The sequence below is a fragment of the Amblyraja radiata genome, chromosome 1 (assembly GCF_010909765.2).
Source record: "Amblyraja radiata isolate CabotCenter1 chromosome 1, sAmbRad1.1.pri, whole genome shotgun sequence".
NCBI lineage: Eukaryota > Metazoa > Chordata > Chondrichthyes > Rajiformes > Rajidae > Amblyraja > Amblyraja radiata.
In genome coordinates, this window is record NC_045956.1 from 90,256,915 (window position 1) to 90,276,576 (window position 19,662).

Sequence of the window (19,662 nt, forward strand, 5' to 3'; positions counted from 1 at the left end):
ATTGGTCTGTTATTCCCAGAATTTTCCTTGTAGCCTTTTTTTAAATAAAGGCACCATATTAGTCATGTTCCAATCTTCTAGCACTTCACCCAAGGATATTGGTGTACAAAATATTTCTTCCAGGGTCCCTGCAATTTCTTCCCTTGCTTCTAACAACATCCTTGGCTACACTTGATCAAGTCCTGGGGATTTATGTTTTTTATGAACACCTTCACCTTCTCTTCTATACTGTGATTTCTTTAAGACACCGTTATTAACTTCCCCGGGTTTCCTAGAATCCATGTCTTTCTTCATTAATACAAATTAGAAATATTTACCTTGCCCATCTCTGTGCCTCCCTATGTAGATGAAATTGTTGATCTCTACGGGGCCAAGTTCTCTCACTAGTCACTCTACATTGCCCTTAATATTGTAGAATCTCTGGATTCTCTTTTCGAAAGTCAGATTGCTGAAGATACTTGAGATTTTAAAAATAAATTGAAAACAAATATAAAATCTATGAATCAAGCTTGAAAGTTCTTTAATATAAATTTAATTCCCTAATTTTGAACCAGCCGAAGTCAACGGGAAGTATTTTCCAGGTAATTGGTCAATCACTTGGCAGATGATGTGGATAAATGTTTCCACATTCTTGGCACTGTTAAAAAGCAACTGCATGTTTTTTTTCAACAATTATCTGAAAAAAGTGGCATACATTCCATTTCCAGAAATGTGTTCAACACATTGGATGAAGGGTGTATGAACAAGTCAAAACCTGCTAAGCACAGGGATCATGTCTCCTATTTTTGTCATGGTACATTAGAGTTACAGCTGTAGGTATTCAGTTGTTGTACATGCAGGTTTTGTAAATACAGTTTGCATTATGCTTATAGAGGAAAGCTGTTTGTGGCTGCCTCTTCTTTCCCTTGCTGAGTGGATCCCATATTGTTGCAGGCACAATGTTTCATGAGACGAGATTGTTGAATTGACTTTGATGATGCTAAGTATATAATGGAGATGAGAAGAATAGGTGCAGCTGCAGCAACTATTATGACGCCAATGATCCCTGGTAAAATGCAAAAAAAAACATCAGTTGAAGTAAATATTGATATTATGATAAAGTAAAAATCTATAACATAATGACTAAATTATAGAATAACCTCTAAATGTTACCTTTCCCAAGAAATGAGTGTGCCACAGTAGTTTTGTTTATGTGTGAAGCTTTGGGTAGAAATGCAAAATTAGGCTCTTTTACACAGTTGAAGTCAGTGAGCAGTAGCTGGGTCATTGACTGTCCTTTGAGACTCTCAGGGCTGTAACACATCAGGTCGAGCCGCACGCGCATCTGTCAAGAATAAGAGTTAAAGATTACACACTGTTAAATCTGGAAGATACCCAAATAAGTGTGCCGTAAACTGTTTATATTGCCCCGTTAAAGGAAAAAGTTTAGCTCATTCTCTAATTAAAAATATGAGAGTGCCTCTCTGCTTCTAGCATATTTTAGAGAATCGTAGCACAATATAGCATGGAAGCAAGCCTTTCGGCCCATCTTGTCCATGCCAATCAAGTTGGTCTAATCTATTTTGCTTGCATTGGCCCATAGCCCTCTATATGGCCTTCTCCTGCACCTATTTTCTATGACTCTATTAATGCTCTTCAAGAATCCCATCACCTCCTTGCTCTTAATCTCAAACTGCTCTTAATATTCACCACACTGATCTCACTGTCCTCCATATCCTTCTCTTTGGTGAAAACAGATACAAAGTACTTGTTTAGTTCCTCGCCTATATCACAGATTCCAAGCACAAATTCCCTCCTTTATCCTCGTGAGGCCCTATGTTCTCCCTGGTTACCCTCTTGCTTTAAATATAGCGATAAAAAGCTTTGGGATTTCCTTTAATTCGACACAAAAAACATTTTGCAGTTTATTGTGACCTGTACAGAAAGGACGGGTTGCACTTGAACCCGAGGGGGACCAATATCCTGGCGGGGAGATTTGCAAAGGCTACTGGGGAGACTTTAAACTAGAATGGTTGGGGGGAGGGACTCAAATAGAGGAAGCTAGTGGACAGAGTGTGAGGCAGGAGACAGAGATGGGAAGCACTCGGACCCAAAATCTAAGGGAGAAAGAAGAAAAAGAAAATAAACAGAGAATAAGAGGCGGTGGGTTTCTTAAATGTGTATATTTTAATGCTAGGAGCGTTGTAAGAAAGGTGGATGAGCTTAGAGCCTGGATTGACACCTGGAAGTATAATGTTGTGGCGATCAGTGAAACATGGTTGCAGGAGGGCTGTGATTGGAAATTAAATATTCCAGGATTTCGTTGCTTTAGGTGTGATAGAATTGGAGGGGCAAGAGGTGGAGGTGTTGCATTGCTTGTCAGGGAAGATATTGCAGCAGTGCTTTGGCAGGATAGATTAGAGGGCTCGTCTAGGGAGGCTATTTGGGTGGAACTGAGAAGTGGGAAAGGTGTAGCAACACTTATAGGGGTGTATTATAGACCGCCAAATGGGGAGCGAGAATTGGAAGAGCAAATATGTAAGGAGATAGCAGATATTAGTAGTAAGCACAAGGTAGTGATTGTGGGAGATTTCAATTTTCCACACATAGACTGGGAAACGCATTCTGTAAATGGGCTGGATGGTTTGGAGTTTGTAAAATGTGTGCAGGATAGTTTTTTGCAGCAATACATAGAGGTACCTACTAGAGAAGGGGCAGTGCTGGACCTCCTGTTAGGAAATGAGAGGTCAGGTGGCGGAGGTATCCCTTAGTTTCAATATAATTATGGAGAGGGTCAGAACTGGACCTAGGGTTGAGATTTTTGATTGGAGAAAGGCTAATTGGAAAGAGCCATGGTTTTCAAGGGAAATTGGACACTTGGTTCGGAAAAAGAGAGAGATTTACAATAATTATAGGCAGCATGGAGTAAATGAGGTGCTTGAGGAGTATAAAAAATGTAAAAAGAATCTTAAGAAAGAAATTAGAAAAGCTAAAAGATATGAGGTTGCTTTGGCAAGTAAGGTGATAGTAAATCCAAAGGGTTTCTACAGCTATATTAATAGCAAAAGGATAACGAGGGATAAAATTGGTCCATTAGAGAGACAGAGTGGACAGCTATCTGCAGAGCCAAAAGAGATGGGGGAGACATTGAACAATTTCTTTTCTTCCGCCAAGGAGAAGGATATTGAATTATGTGAGGTAAGGGAAACAAGTAGAGTAGCTATGGATACTGTTAGATTCAAAGAAAAAGAAGTACTGACACTTTTGAAAAATATAAAAGTGGATAAGTCTCCAGGTCCTGACAGGATATTCCCTAGGACATTGAGGGAAGTTAGTGTAGAAAAAGCAGGGGCTATGACAGAAATATTTCAAATGTCATTAGAAACGGGAATAGTGCCCGAGGATTGGCGTACTGCGCATGTTGTTCCATTGTTTAAAAAGGGTTCTAAGAGTAAACATAGCAATTATAGACCTGTTAGTTTGACTTCAGTGGTGGGCAAATTAATGGAAAAGATACTTAGAGATAATATATATAAGCATCTGGATAAACAGGGTCTGATTAGGAACAGTCAACTTGGATTTGCGCCTGGAAGGTCATGTTTGACTAATCTTCTTGAATTTTTTGAAGAGGTTACTAGGGAAATTGATGAGGGTAAAGCAGTGGATGTTGTATATATGGACTTCAGTAAGACCTTTGACAAGGTTCCTCATGGAAGGTTGATTACGAAGGTTCAATTGTTGGGTATTAATGGTGAAGTAGCAAGATGGATTCAACAGTGGCTGAATGGGAGATGCCAGAGAGTAATGGTGGATGGCTGTTTGTCAGGTTGGAGTAAGGTGACTCAGGGATCTGTGTTGGGTCCACTGTTGTTTGTCATGTACATCAATGATCTGGATGATGGTGTGGTAAATTGGATTAGTAAGTATGCAGATGATACTAAGATAGGTGGTGTTGTGGATAATGAAGTAGATTTCCAAAGTCTACAGAGAGATTTAGGTCATTTGGAAGAATGGGCTGAAAGATGGCAGATGGAGTTTAATGCTGATAAGTGTGAGGTGCTACATCTTGGCAGGACAAATCAAAATAGGACGTACATGGTAAATGGTAGCGAATTGAGGAATGCAGTTGAACAGAGGGATCTAGGAATAACTGCATAGTTCCCTGAAGGTGGAATCTCATGTAGATAGGGTGGTAAAGAAAGCTTTTGGTATGCTAGCCTTTATAAATCAGAGAATTGAGTATAGAAGTTGTGATGTAATGTTAAAATTGTACAAGGCATTTGTGAGACCAATTCTGGAGTATGGTGTACAATTTTGGTCACCCAATTATAGGAAGGATGTCAACAAAATAGAGAGAGTACAGAGGAGATTTACTAGAATGTTGCCTGGGTTTCAGCAACTAAGTTACAGAGAAAGGTTGAATAAGTTAGGTCTTTATTCTTTGGAGCGCAGAAGGTTAAGGGGGGACTTGATAGAGGTCTTTAAAATGATGAGAGGGATAGACAGAGTTGACGTGGCTAAGCTTTTCCCATTGAGAGTAGGGAAGATTCAAACAAGAGGACATGACTTCAGAATCAAGGGACAGAAGTTTAGGGGTAACATGAGGGGGAACTTTACTCAGAGAGTGGTAGCTGTGTGGAATGAGCTTCCAGTGGAAGTGGTGGAGGCAGGTTTGATTTTATCATTTAAAAATAAATTGGATAGGTATATGGATGGGAAAGGAATGGAGGGTTATGATCTGAGTGCAGGTAGATGGGACTAGGGGAAAATAAGTGTTCGGCACGGACTTGTAGGGCCGAGATGGCCTGTTTCCGTGCTGTAATTGTTATATGGTTATATTTTGGCCTTTCTAATTAGCAGCTTGTTCTTTCCTCTTTTCTTTATGTTCTTCAAAGGACTTGTCTGATTCCATCAAGATGAAATGTTCTTTACAGTAATAAGTAGCATGCTTATACCTTTACAGTGTCCAGCCATCTCTTCATCAGGCACATGCTGGCATCGCAGTGAAATGAGTTCTGAGCCAAAATAATGACCACAGCACTACGTCTTGACCCAATAATGGGACTTAGTGTTTCTTTCGAAAGGGTGATTAGCTTGTTCCTGGACAAGTCCAACAGGCGCAGGTTCTTCTGAGAGCTGAAGGCTGATTTGCTGATAAATGTAATCCCAGACCCTGCAAAAACAGTCCACAGTTTTGCTCAAGATACTCAAGGTATATGGGTTCATGTATTAGATAGAACATAGAACAGTACAGCACAAGAACAGACCCATCAGCCACAATGTCTGTGTTGAACATGATACCGGCTCGTGATGCATATCCTTCAATTCCTTACAAATCTATGTCCTTATTCAAAAGCCTCACAGATGCCAACATCGTATTTGATCCATTATGAAACTTCAAAATGAAGCAAACAATGACATTGAATAATTTAAATATTATGCTCGGTTAATTGTAAACCTTAGTGTGTGCAAATGTAAAATCTTGTTTGCAAGTAAATAATCAAAAGATTAAAGGGCATTATGTCATCGATGTCAGCTAGATGCCCCGTCCAGACCTCGTGCAACAGTTTGCAGAGGCTTTTGAGAGAGAACTTGGAACCTCGTGTCCTGGAGACTGCAACAGAGAAGTGGGAAATTCTGCGGGACATCTTGCACCGCAAAGCCTTGGCTAGCTTTGGGAAGAAGACCTCGAAGACACACGACTTTGAGGACAAGTTGACCGACATGACTACCGTCATCAGTCAAGCGCCCCTCCATAGCCGAGTACAAGCGGTCAGCTAACGAGAAGAACCTGCCGATCCTCAGGGCTGCCAGAAGCAAGGATCAGCAGACTGCCGGGCATTGTGCCAATGACTACTGGACACAGCTTAGTGAGGACATCCAGACGGCCATCATAACTGGGAACATCAGGGGAATATACGATGGCATTAAGAAGGCACTCGGACCAGTCCATAGCAAGACAGCCCCCCTCAAATCCTCCACTGGGGAAGTAATCACAGACGAATGCCAGCAGATAGAGTGATGGGTGGAACACTACTCCGACCTCTACGCGAGAGAGAACACCGTGTCCCCCTCAGGCCTTGATGCCATCGAGTGCCTGCCGACCATGGATGAGTTAGACAGAGAACCGACGGTAGAAGAGCTCTGCAAGGCCATTGACAGCCTGGCCTCAGGCAAGGCCCCAGGCAGCGACGGGAATCACCCTGACCTGATCAAGCATTGCAAGACTACCTTACTGCTTCCTTTGTATGAAGTCCTCTGCCAGTGCTGGCAAGAAGGAGCTGTACCGCAGGACATGAGGGATGTCATGATCATTACCCTCTACAAGAACAAGGGCGAGAACAGCGACTGCAACAACTACAGAGGCATCTCCCTCCTCAACATCGTCAGCAAGGTCCCTGCTCGGGTCATCTTGATCCTGTAGAAACTGGCAGAACGTGTCTACCCAGAGTCACAGTGCGGTTTCCGAGCTGGAAGGTCAATAGTGGACATGGTCTTCTCCATTTGCCAGCTCCAGGAGAAATGCAGAGATCAGCGGATGCCCCTGTATGTTGCTTTCATTGACCTCACCAAGGCGTGCAACCTCGTCAGCAGAGATGGCCTATTTAAGGCTCTGCCAAAGATTGGCTGCCCACCAAAGCTGCAGAGCATGATCGAATCCTTCCACATCAACACGAAGGGGACAGTGCAGTGCAATGGCAGCTTCTCGGAGCCCTTCGACACCCGCAGTGGCGTCAAACAAGGCTGCGTCTTCGCTCCCACACTCTTTGGGATTTTCTTCGCTCTGCTCCTGAAACATGCCTTCGGCACTGCAGCAGAGGGGATCTACCTGCGTACTAGATCAGATGGCAGGCTCTTCAACTTCACCCGCCTCAGAGCAAAGACAAAGGTATGTGAAGCTCTCATCAGAGACATGTTGTTTGCCGACGACACTGCATTTGTGTCCCACACCCAGCAGGAACTACTGTCACTGATGGACCGCTTCTATCAGGCTTGCAAGGACTTCGGGCTGACCATCAGCCAGAAGAAGATGAACGTCCTGGGGCAGGATAGAGAGGCGCCGTCTGTCATCACCATCGACAACTACGAACTCGATGCCGTCCATCAGTTCACGTACCTCGGCTCGACCATCACTGACAACCTCTCCTTGGACACAGAGATTGATAAGAGGATCGGGAAGGCAGCTTCAACTCTCACTCGCCTCACAACTCGAGTGTGGACCAAGCCAAAGCTGACAGTGAAGACAATTCTACAATGCCTATGTCAACAGCACGCTGCTGTACGGCAGTGAGACATGGACTACATATGCCAGGCAGGAGAGAAGATTCGACACCTTCCAACTGAGAAGCATCCGCCGTATCCTGGGCATATCCTGGCAAGACAGAATGTCCAACGCCGAGATCCTGTCTCGTGCTGGCCTTCCTAGTATGTACTCTCTACTCAGGCAGACTGCGGTGGCTTGGCCTTGTCCACCGCATGGAGGATGACCGTAGTCCAAAAGACATTCTCCTATGGAGAGCTGACATCTTGGAGGAGAACCATCAGCCGCCCCCAGCTACGTTACAAGGATGTCTGCAAGTGAGATATGAAGGCGCTCAACATCGATGTGGGGTCCTGGGAGAGTCTTGCAGCTGACCGCATGAGGTGGAGAGGTACCCTGAACCAACATCTCAAAACGGGGGAAGAGAAACTGTTGAATGCAGCAGACAAGTGGGCATGCAGAAAGGAGTGCAACAACTTCAACAGACCAGTGACCACACACGTGACCTTTGCGACAGAGATTGTCAGTTCCGCATTGGTTTCTTCAGCTACAAGCGCACTTACATAATTTGGTTTGTATATTAGCAAATATAAGACTGACTACAAAATCCTTTCTGTTATCAGTCAACATATGCAAAGGTTCATCAGACAATCCCTGCCACAGAGGGCAGTGGAGGCCAAGTCACTGGATGGATTTAAGAGAGAGTTAGATAGAGCTCTAGGGGCTAGTGGAATCAAGGGATAATGGGAGAAGGCAGGCACGGGTTATTGATTGGGGACGATCAGACATGATCAAAATGAATGGCGGTGCTGGCTCGAAGGGCCGAATGGCCTTCCTGCACCTATTTTCTATGTTTCTATGTTTTTAATTGAAAAATTCTCTGTATTCAAAGTAACATTAGCAAATTTGCAGACGACACAAAGCTGGGTGGCAGTGTGAACTGTGAGGAGGATGCTATGAGAATGCAGGGTGACTTGGACAGGTTGGGGGAGTGGGCGGATGCATGGAAGATGACGTTTAATGTGGAGAAATGTGAGGTTATCCACTTTGGTAGAAAAAACTGGAAGGCAGATTACTATCTAAATGGTGTCAAGTTGGGAAAAGGGGAAGTACAACGGGATCTGGGGGTCCTTGTACATCAGTCTATGAAAGTAAGCATGCAGGTTCAGCAGGCAGTGAAGAAAGCGAATGGCATGTTGGTCTTTATAACACGAAGAATCGAATATAGGAGCAAAGATGTCCTTCTGCAGTTGTACAGAGCCCTAGTGAGACCATACCTGGAGTATTGTGTGCTGTCTTGGTCCCCTAATTTGAGGAAGGACATTCTTGCTATTGAGGGAGTGCAGCGTAGATTTACAAGGTTAATTCCCGGGATGGTGGGACTGTCATATGCTGAGAGAATGGAGCAGCTGGGCTTGTACACTCTGGAGTTTAGAAGGATGAGAGGGTATCTTATTGAAACATAAGATTGTTGAAGGTTTGGACACGCTGGAGGCAGGAAACATGTTCCCGATGTTGGGGGAGTCCTGAACCAGGGGCCACAGTGTAAGAATAAGCGGTAAGCCATTTAGAACGGAGACGAGGAAACACTTTTTCTCACAGAGTGTTGTGAATGTGTGGAATTCTCTGCCTCAGAGGACGGTGGAGGCAGGTTCTCTGGATGTTTTCAAGAGAGAGCTGGATAGGGCTCTTAAAGATAGCAAAGTCAGGGGATATGGGGAAAAAGCAGGAACGGGGTACTGATTGGGGATGATCTCCCAAGCTGGCTCGAAGGGCCGAATGGCCTACTCCTGCACCTATTGTCTATTGTATTTCCACATGCAAAGGTTATTTTGGTTTCCTTCCAATTTTAATAAGAAAACATTAACAAGTAAGTATCTTACGAGGAAAGTTGGAAACAGAACTATAAGAGGAGCTGGTCATTTGGTTCTTCAAGCCTACTCCACTGTCCAATAAGACCAAGACCAATCCTGTCTGAAAGCCACAGCTTGCTCTCCTCCCAAACTTCTTGAGGCCAATTCTGTCTCAAAATGTATCTCCTTTCTTTAGTATATTCAACAATTTAGTCTGCACAACCTTCAGTGACTGAGAATTTCACACTTTCATTTCAATCCTAAATGTTTAATCCCATTACCTAGACCTCTTCTCCCCTCATAACCCCTGCAACCAGCAGGTCACAACTTAGCAAAATTTGGTACATTTCAATGAGATTTCCACTCATTCTTCTACCCTCTGGTTCAATTTCACAGATGTCTCCTCATTTTATTAACACAGCCAAAAGGGAAAGAGAAATAATAATGTGACTTTAAGTACAGTCATTCTCATTTTATGCGGGGGTTACGTTCTTGAAAAGCAGCACCCATCATAAAAACATGTAAATTAAACATTTTTACTATAAGAATGTATGCAAAGGGTACAGGTGAGGTGAAAAGTCATATAAATGTATGCACAACACACATTTATGACTGCCATTATTCTTTTATCCCACTCATTAGTAAGGAAAAAGCAGTTATCATGGTTGATGGGGAAAACAGAATTTTACACTAAAATACAGCAACTCTAAATGACTATGCACAAAGTAAAGGCGGCATGGACGAAAACTGAGAAAGTGATAAGCAATAGCATGTTGTATGCGGTCACTGTTGTACTGTACAGCTACTGCACACGACTACGCTGCCAGGCGTATATTTGAGCGCATTGTTTCAAAAATACGAGCACGTAAATTAGACTTTGGTATTAATTAAACAAATATGTCATTCCAAAATTGCATTAATCTAACATGCATACAATGTGAGGTGGCTGTATTGAAATTGGAAGTTAGTGGACAAGATAAGAGACCTTGGGCAAGATTTTCCATGAACAAGATTATCCCTCCTGGTAACCAGAAGCATTGTTTAAAAATTGTATTGCCCACAGGTGGTTTTCTGGACATAATTTAATCTTCGTTGCCAGTTCTTGGATTGCCTCACTCTGGAGGTCAAAGAGGGAGCAGAGCAGAAATCGGTGATGGAATGAATGGAAAGTTAAATTTCACAGATGTGAATTCAGTGGTCAACAGTTGCAGAACAGTTACAATCAACTTCTGCGTGTGGTTGCTGTCAAGCTGGACAATGCAGTATCAAGAAGTGAATACAATTCCAGTGCAGTTATATTATTGGAATATGGTAGGGCAAGAACAGTTAGAAGAGGAAGAAGATTAGACTCTGTTGCCTTCCATCACAGTGAGGAATGTGGGAATCCACTGTGGTGGATGTTTATGTTAACTTTTTATGTAGTTATGTGTCTTGTTGCTCTTTTTAATATGGTAATGTGATAGCTCTGTACCTTGATTGGTACACGTGACAATAAACGACCTTTGACACATTTGAAAGCATTCTGGAGGGAACAGCTCCTCTGGGACATAAGGAGGTGAGGTGAGGAGAGGGAAAGATCATGTGAGATTATGTAGTGAATAGCATATGATTAGCTGGTGAGTTCATGTCTAATGGGACTGAAGGGCAGTATGGTAAATGGAGGGGGGGGGGGCAAAGGTACAGGAAATAAAAATGAGTTGTGCATCACATTGACTATTGACAAGAACCTCAACTGCAAAAAAAAGTTCCATCGATATTCCCGATTTTAGCTCTAAAATCCAATGAAAATTAAAACTGTCTTATTTTGTATTTCTCTTTCTAGTTTTTTATATATCAATCTAAAGCCTGGACATGCGCCAGAATAACACTTATCCATTTAGGAGAAATGGCGATTTAGGGTGTCAATCAATTGGTAGGTTAAAATATCTTCAACAATTTTATAAGATGTAAAACACTGTGCCATGTGTTACCTGCCAATTGTAGCGTCTGGAGTCTGGTGAGATTATAAAAATACTGTGATAATACTCTATCAATCTGATTATCAGATAAATCCAAATCCTGAAGCAGCTGCATCTGATTAATGACAGGCACGAACGTGAGGTTGAGGCCTCTGAGAATCAGCACCTGGAGGAAAGAATTTTACATCAGTCTTTGCGCGCTCTATCAATTCTCACTCCCCTTTACCCTACTACTTTCCCCTGCATCGTACACTCATCTACCATCCCCAAGTCCCCCCGTCTCCCTTTTATCCCTCCTCTTTCCCCTCTCATCCTTTTCTACCTATATTCGCCCTCCAGCTTTACATTTTACTCATATTCTTTCCTTGTGAGACAACCTCTAGCCTTAGTCACTTACTCCACACATCTGCCAATCAAACCCCCATCACCCATCATTTGCCAGGCTTTGTGCTGCCCCATCTCTCTTTTCCAGCTTTCTCTCTTGTACTCCAATCAGTCTGAAGAAGGGTCCCGACCACAAACATCGCCTGTCCATTTCCTCCACAGATGCTGCCTGAGCCGCTGACTTCCTCCAGCACTTTGGGTTTTGCACACATCCAGGCTTACCATCTCTTCCATGAAAACTCTCAGGATCTTCACCTTCTTCATTTGTGTGTGTACATCTGCCTGACAAGTGTCGGTGCTTTGTGGTTGACAAGCAGAACCGACTCATATCAGCACAAAGATTTACGAGATGTTTACAACACCCCGTGAATGTACAGTTTGAAAGACCTTGGAAGGTGCAATTGGTGCAAAATGCACTTTTATCACAGTCTGTGTAGAATGTTTGTGGTCAATTTGACCTGAGTAAAGGAGATGCTGCAATTACATTGGCATTTCCAATTTATTGGATCACTTGTTATATTAGTGGCAGTTTTGCAGCATTCATTTGTTATAATTCCCTGATAGTTTGCCCAATTATATACATTGGTAAGAATGGCTAAATCGTGAGTGATTTTGTCACTGCTGATGCACATTAGTCACCTGAAAATATTGTATGATCATTGCAGTGTGAGGGATAAATATTTTGCACAAATAGTAGATGGTATCAGAATGAGCTGCCAGAGGAGGTTATATTGTCATACCATGCAGAAACAGGCTCTATGGCCCAACTTGTCCATGACGACCAAGATACCCCATCTATGTTCATCCTATTTGCCCGTATTTGGTCCGTATCCCTCTAAACCTTTTCAGTCCATCCACCTGTCCAAATGTTTTTGAAATGCGGTTATAGTACCTGCCTCACTATTATTTTATGCATCTTCTGCAGCTTGTTCCATACACCCATCACCGTCTGAATGAAAAAGTTACCCCTCAGGTTGTTATGAAATCTTTCCCCTTAAGGTGGTAGAAGCAGGGGGCAGTAATAACATTTAAGTGGTGTTTGGACAGAGTTGAATGAGCAATGCATGGAGTGATATTAAATTAATAAAAACAAATGAGATAAGAATAGATAGGCATTATACAATGGACCAAATAGCCTTTTTCTTTGCTATACAACTCTATGAAGGGTCTGAACTAGTCAAGTGATGCTCAGACATTGTAACTTTCAGACTTTGTGTCTGGACTATGATTAAATAGCTCTGGCAGAGATGGTGTTAGCCAAGGTTTGGTCAAATGATACATGTTAAATGTACTCATCTTTCAGCCTCTGTCATGTTGTAGGGTAGCATTGGGACTCTGCTTTATTATGTGCTGTTTCAGTTTCCTTCAAATACTAAAGATGATGTGATTTGTTTAGAAATGCACTGGCATCATACTCTTATTCAAGTGGATATCATTTTTCCATGAAATTGCCCACTTTTCTATGGTGCTGCTGGCTACAGTTCATAAAATATGTGGCAACACTGAAGGGTCATCCTTTATAAATGCATTCTGAGTGATCTTGAACTCCTGGTAGTGATGGGACTGTAGAAATGACTTGCTACAGATCAGGGAGACATCTGACACTACCATCCCGCTATTCAACTCATATTATTCCCCAAGAAGCATAACTTACCTTAATCTTTTTCAGAGGAAGCAGGGCTTGATAATCAAAGTTTTGAAACTGCACCTGGGGCCCCAGGTGAAGCTCTTTGAGCTCCTTTAGCTCCTGAAAGGCATCTATTCAGAAGAAATTTTCAAAATGTCACATTCCCTGCATATCCACATGCCAATCTAAAAGCAATCATCCACCATTAATGCTAGGCTCACCAGTCTGCACTTCTCTGGCTTGTCCGTCTTAAATAAAGGCACAACATGAGCCACTCTCCAGTCTTCTAGTACCTTGCATGTGCTAAATATGATGCCAATATCGAATGTGCTTCCACTTCCACTTGTAGCAGCAGTGGCAAATTGTTTCGGACACATTCACGTGCAGAAACAATTTGGAGATGATAAAGCTCATGGTGACGCAAGGTGTTTCTCTATGTTATCACACTCCTTTCAACATATTGAGGCCCCGGTTCCCATACTTTTATAAACCTACTGAGTTACCTGGAAAGCTTATTGTGTTACCATGAAACATCTCATACATAAAAAATAGTGAATTAAAAAAGGGTTAGCGTATTAACAGGAAAATCACTGAATCACCAAAAATCCAGAGAATCTGCTAAAAGTCCAGAATTACCTACAGTTTCAAAAAGGGTCTTTGATTTTTCCGTAACTGGCTTCTGTCTCCACACTAGTATCTTTGCTCAGCTATGGCGGACAAAGATGGCGGAGACGGAAGCCGGTTACAGAAATGGGGCCGAAGATTACCCATGAATCTGCCCATGACCGTACTACGTCTTTTTCGTCGAGTGAACTATCTTGCTTTGCTATAGGATCTTTGGTTTACACCCCAGCGGTATGAACATTGACCTCTAATTTCAGGTAGTCCCTGCTTTCTCCTCCCCTTCCCAGCTCTCCCTGTCCACTGGCTCCACCTCTTCCTTTCTTCCCCCCCCCCCCCCCCCCCCTACCCTCACATCAGTCTGGAGAAGGAACTCGACACGAAACGTTGCCTATTTCTTTTGCTCCATAGATGCTGCCTCACTCGCTGAGTTTCTCCAGCATTTTTGTCTACCTTTGATTTTCCAGCATCTGCAGTTCATTCTTAAACATTTAGATTACAATGTGATCAGTTTGGATGAATTGGGGAAGTGGACTAAGGAATGGCACATGGAATTCAACTTGGAGTTGACAAGTATGAGGTGCTGCATTTTCGTAAGTTAAACCAGGGCAGAATCTACACAGTAAACTGTAAGGTCCTGGAGTGCAAATGGAACAGAGAAACTGTGGGTGCAGGTACAATGTTTCCTGAAAGTAACAACACAGGTAGACCAGATGGTGAACAAGGTGTTTGCTCTGCTTGCTTTCATCAGTCAGGACACTAACAGGAGTTGGGATATCATGTTACGACTGTACAAGTCATTGGAGAGACTGCACTTGGAGAATTGTGTGCAGCTCTAGTCAGGCACGGAAATCGCTATCAAAACATGGAGGGGACCGGGGGTCAGGGGAGACACAATTTCTTGGCCGCCGCGCACGCATGCGCACAATCACGCACACACACACTCACACATGGCTTCGGAAGCTTCAGCCGTGGGGCCCTATGGACTGTAATTAGTGACGGGTGCCAGCAGTCGCCCAAAAAATCGCGTAAGGCCCACAGCTAGTGCGGAGAAGCAGCGCTAAATGCAGCACAACTGGGCTAGCTCAAGAAGCACTAGCTTTTCTGCTCTGGCTGTGGGCACCGCTCCCGTCCGACTCCCCACGTCTCTAGCCACCCCCGGGCACTTGGGTGGGGACGGGGATGGTCCAGTGGCGGTGTGGCAGTAATTGCAGCGCCGGAGACCCGGGATCGATCCTGGCCGAGGATGAGGCACAGGTCTGTGTCCAGGGCTGCAGAGAGTTTTTCGCTTGACCTGGGCATGCAAATCAACTTCCATAGAAACATAGAAATTAGGTGCAGGAGTAGGCCATTCGGCCCTTCGAGCCTGCACCGCCATTCAATATGATCATGGCTGATCATCCAACTCAGTATCCCGTACCTGCCTTCTCTCCATACCCTCTGATCCCCTTAGCCACAAGGGCCACATCTAACTCCCTCTTAAATATAGCCAATGAACTGGCCTCGACTACCCTCTGTGGCAGAGAGTTCCAGAGATTCACCACTCTCTGTGTGAAAAAAGTTCTTCTCATCTCGGTTTTAAAGGATTTCCCCCTTATCCTTAAGCTGTGACTCCTTGTCCTGGACATCCCCAACATCGGGAGCAATCTTCCTGCATCTAGCCTGTCCAACCCCTTAAGAATTTTATAAGTTTCTATAAGATCCCCTCTCAATCTCCTAAATTCTAGAGAGTATAAACCAAGTCTATCCAGTCTTTCTTCATAAGACAGTCCTGACATCCCAGGAATCAGTCTGGTGAACCTTCTCTGCACTCCCTCTATGGCAATAATGTCCTTCCTCAGATTTGGAGACCAAAACTGTACGCAATACTCCAGGTGTGGTCTCACCAAGACCCTGTACAACTGCAGTAGAACCTCCCTGCTCCTATACTCAAATCCTTTTGCTATGAAAGCTAACATACCATTCGCTTTCCTCACTGCCTGCTGCACCTGCATGCCTACTTTCAATGACTGGTGTACCATGACACCCAGGTCTCGCTGCATCTCCCCTTTTCCTAGTCGGCCACCATTTAGATAATAGTCTGCTTTCCTGTTTTTGCCACCAAAATGGATAACCTCACATTTATCCACATTATACTGCATCTGCCAAACATTTGCCCACTCACCCAGCCTATCCAAGTCACCTTGCAGTCTCCTAGCATCCTCCTCATAGCTAACACTGCCCCCCAGCTTAGTGTCATCCGTAAACCTGGAGATATTGCCTTCAATTCCCTCATCCAGATCATTAATATATATTGTAAATAGCTGGGGTCCCAGCACTGAGCCTTGCGGTACCCCACTAGTCACTGCCTGCCATTGTGAAAAGGACCCGTTTACTCCTACTCTTTGCTTCCTGTTTGCCAGCCAGTTCTCTATCCACAACAATACTGAACCCCCAAGCTCTGATCTTTGCCCCACGGACGTCACCGCGCTCAGTACCATCCCCCTACTTCCGCCTCTGACCTACGCTCCCTCCTCCAAACATCGCGCTGAATTATCGTGGTCCCGCCCCTATTGCCTGCTGACCGACTTCTCTCTCGTCCAATCGGTGCCCTCGATCAGCAGTCCCTCCCCCACTGTTTCACGAAAAGCCGAGATTTCAGTGAGTTTTAAAATCCGGATTGCCAAAAAATGGGGGGGGGGGGGGGGGGTCGTCCCCCACCTCTCAAAACAGGGGAGGGACGTGTCCCCCCTGCCCCCCCCCCCCGGGATTTCCGCCCCTGACTGGTCACCCAGCTATAGGAACGTTGTTAAGCTGGGAAGGGTGCAGAAAGGATTCATAAATTATAAGGCAAAGCTGTGAATGGGCATAGTCTTTAACCCAGGGTAGGGAAGATAAAAGATTTAAAGTGAGAGAATAAAGATTTAAAAATATCCAGAGGGGCATTTTTTTCACAAGGCGGGAAGTAGGTCTATGGAGTATGTTGCCAGAGGAAGTTAAAGAGGATGTATAATTACAATGTTTAAAAGACATTTGGACTGATACGTGTATTCCAAATGTTTAGAGGGACAAGGGCCAAACACAGGTAAATGGGACCATGGAGTAACTCAGCTGGACAGGCAGCATCTCTGGAGAGAAGGAATGGGTGATGTTTTAAATCTGAAGAAGGGTCTCGACCCGAAATGTCACCCATTCCTTCTATCCGGAGATGCTGCCTGTTCCGCCGAGTTACTCCAACATTTTGTGTCTACCTTCGATTTAAACACCATTTGCAGTTCTTTCCTACACAAATGTGACCATCTCAGGTTGACATCTTGGTTGGAATGGATGAGTTGGGGAAAACAGCCTGTTTCTGTGCTGTATAACTCTAACCATGACCTTTGCTGTATAAATATCAATATAACATAGCCCATTTAATCTGGTCTACATTACAACGATATCTATACAAAGTATATATTTAGCTACAAAGTACTTTTGGATGTTCTCAGGTCTTGAAATATAGTAAATGAAATATTTTTTTTAAATTTGGCATTAAATAGGTCTAAATATTTGTACATAAATAATTAATAACTAATTATGAGAGGAAACTATTGATAACTGGTATTGTGATCTGGAAGGTATTGTTTCTGATCTCTGCAAGAAACAGCCCGGGCACAATTCCTCCCTTTCTTTTGAAGCAAATATACCCATTTTCTACAACTTTGGTTGTAATTCAGTATTTGAAGATTAATTTATTGAGATTAGGTTGTCAGAAGGTTTACTTCATCACATTACGATATTTATTGGCAGTCCAACATTTAATTTTATTCAATTATGGAAGTATTTTATTTCATTATTCTCTATCAATAACATTACATTGCTGGGATATAAACTATTTTCAAAGCAGAAAGACAAATGGGACATACCTGGCTTGATCTCCTTGATGTAATTGTTATTGATAATTAAGACTTGGAGATGAGTAAGTGGAAGCATTGGTTTGGATGGAAAATCCATTAGCCTGTTGTCTTGTAGATAGAGCTGTTTAAGACTAGATATGTTTGAGAATACTGTATCATCCAAAGTCTCTAAATTGGAGTTGTTCAGAAGTAGGACCTGGAACAAGCAGAACCAAGTTTATTTGATATTAAAAACATCATATTTGAACAAATGATTAATAACTGTGAAAGTGAACAATTGATAACTGATATTGTGATCTGGAATGTATCTTTATGTTTTTGATCTCAACAACAAACAGCTTAGGCATATGTCTGTCTGTGTGTCTGTCTGTGTGTGTCTGTCTGTGTGTGTGTCTGTCTGTGTGTGTCTGTCTGTGTGTCTGTGTGTGTGTGTGTGTCTGTCTGTGTGTCTCTGTGTGTGTGTGTCTGTCTGTCTGTGTGGCTCTGTGCGTGTCTGTGTGTGTGTTGGAAAGAGAAGACTAATGGGTTATAGAGGCAGTTGTCCTAATCCTCAATGCTGATTGCAATTTTGCAAAATTTTCCTTCCTCCAAGGTGAATGAGTCTCATGCGCCTGGACTTTGAGCATGAATCTTCATAAATGCATATATTTTGAGTTGCTTTTTGTAAACCTGTGCATTATTGTAGGGATTATTTTGTAAGCAGGTGGATAAAAACTTCGTTTTGAAACTTCGTCCATTGGAAAATTGACAAAATAATCCATGTAGCAACTTTGTAATACATTCTTTTCATTCCAATTTTACCAGGGCTATTATCCAGTTTCTTTTAAATTAGCTTATTCATGCCTTAAACTAAAAAGCAAAATAATCAGATACGAATGTGTTATGGTATATGCAGCAATCACAGAATTAACATTGGGATCTGCACTGAGACTTTGATATAGAAGAGTATATAGTTGTGTCCATTTTGATGTGATTTTATGTTGGTTGAATGGCAAAAGTTGTTTTAATTAACTTTATAATAGATTAATAATCCACTTTCCATAAGCAACAATAAGCAGTGGATAATGCACCCTTTTCTGAGTACATATATTATTCTGACAGGAAACATTATTACATTAATGTTATTTGTGACTTTTTAACTAGACAATAATTCAGCATATGATGAATATTCTCATCAAAAACCTAATAATTATTTCAGTTGGTTGTAATAAAAATCCTCATAACTTTAAGAATTAAGTTCCAATGTTACCTAGTTTCCATAATTTTATCCAACAAATTAAGCCTGTTCAAGTTAATTGAAAAGCAAACAAATGCTCAATAATTAAGTGCATTCAAGTTAAGATGACAAGACTCCAAGCGCTTACCTGTAGCTGGTTATGTTGCCTCAGGCAATCGAGGTAGCTTCTTCCAAGGCTGAGACCACTGAGGTTCAGGAAAGACACATCTTTTGTGTTGAACTCATTCAGAACTGGTGGATATTGTGTTGAATGTGTTACTAAGACATCCAGTGAAGCAACATTGTAAAAACAGGCAACTGTATAAAAAATATGAGCAGAACCCATGTTTCTGTCAGTTTGCCTTTTCAGATTTCTGGTGAGAACTGTAGGTAAATTTTGTAAAAACACTTTTTACTTGATTTAAAAAAAATATATAATCCTAGCTTGATCAGCTTTGACGCAACATTAACCTTTTACTTCACTATATTTCGTATTGCAGTGAAATGTTAGGAGCCGTTAAATGTAACAGGCATCTTAATCCTGACCTACAAAACCACGGATGAGTGTATGAACTCTACAAATTAAAGAGTTTTTAGCAGTAGATGCAGCTGAGGCAGAGGCAGCATAACTTGATAAGTAAAACTATTTCATTAAAATCGGCACCTTAAGAACAAAGCTATACTGTTTGAAGCTCAGCTGTTGACCTTCTAGAAGTCCAGGAAATGTGGGATGCGTTTGGGAGGTAATACCAGCAATAGTCATTTTCTTTCATTTCAAAAGCTTCTGATAACAACTGCACAACTTGACTGCCATCTGTGCTCATAATTGAGTGGTTAACCATTATTCTGATTTGTGATGTTTGTAATATTTTTGGGTTGTGGCCAAGC

At 42.5% G+C, this 19,662-nt stretch overlaps 1 protein-coding gene across 1 annotated transcript; it reads right to left on the minus strand.

Moving 5' to 3' along the window:
• Positions 1-514: 514 nt before the first annotated feature.
• LOC116980045 (vasorin-like) lies at positions 515-19,120 on the minus strand. Its single transcript, XM_033032151.1, has 7 exons — positions 18,923-19,120; positions 17,568-17,754; positions 13,090-13,193; positions 11,064-11,217; positions 4,935-5,152; positions 1,153-1,324; positions 515-1,045 (listed from the first exon to the last, which is right to left on the minus strand). Exons 1-7 carry the CDS (start codon positions 19,118-19,120, stop codon positions 867-869), a joined length of 1,212 nt encoding a protein of 403 aa, XP_032888042.1. The 3' UTR covers positions 515-866.
• Between the last annotated feature and the right edge of the window lie 542 nt (positions 19,121-19,662).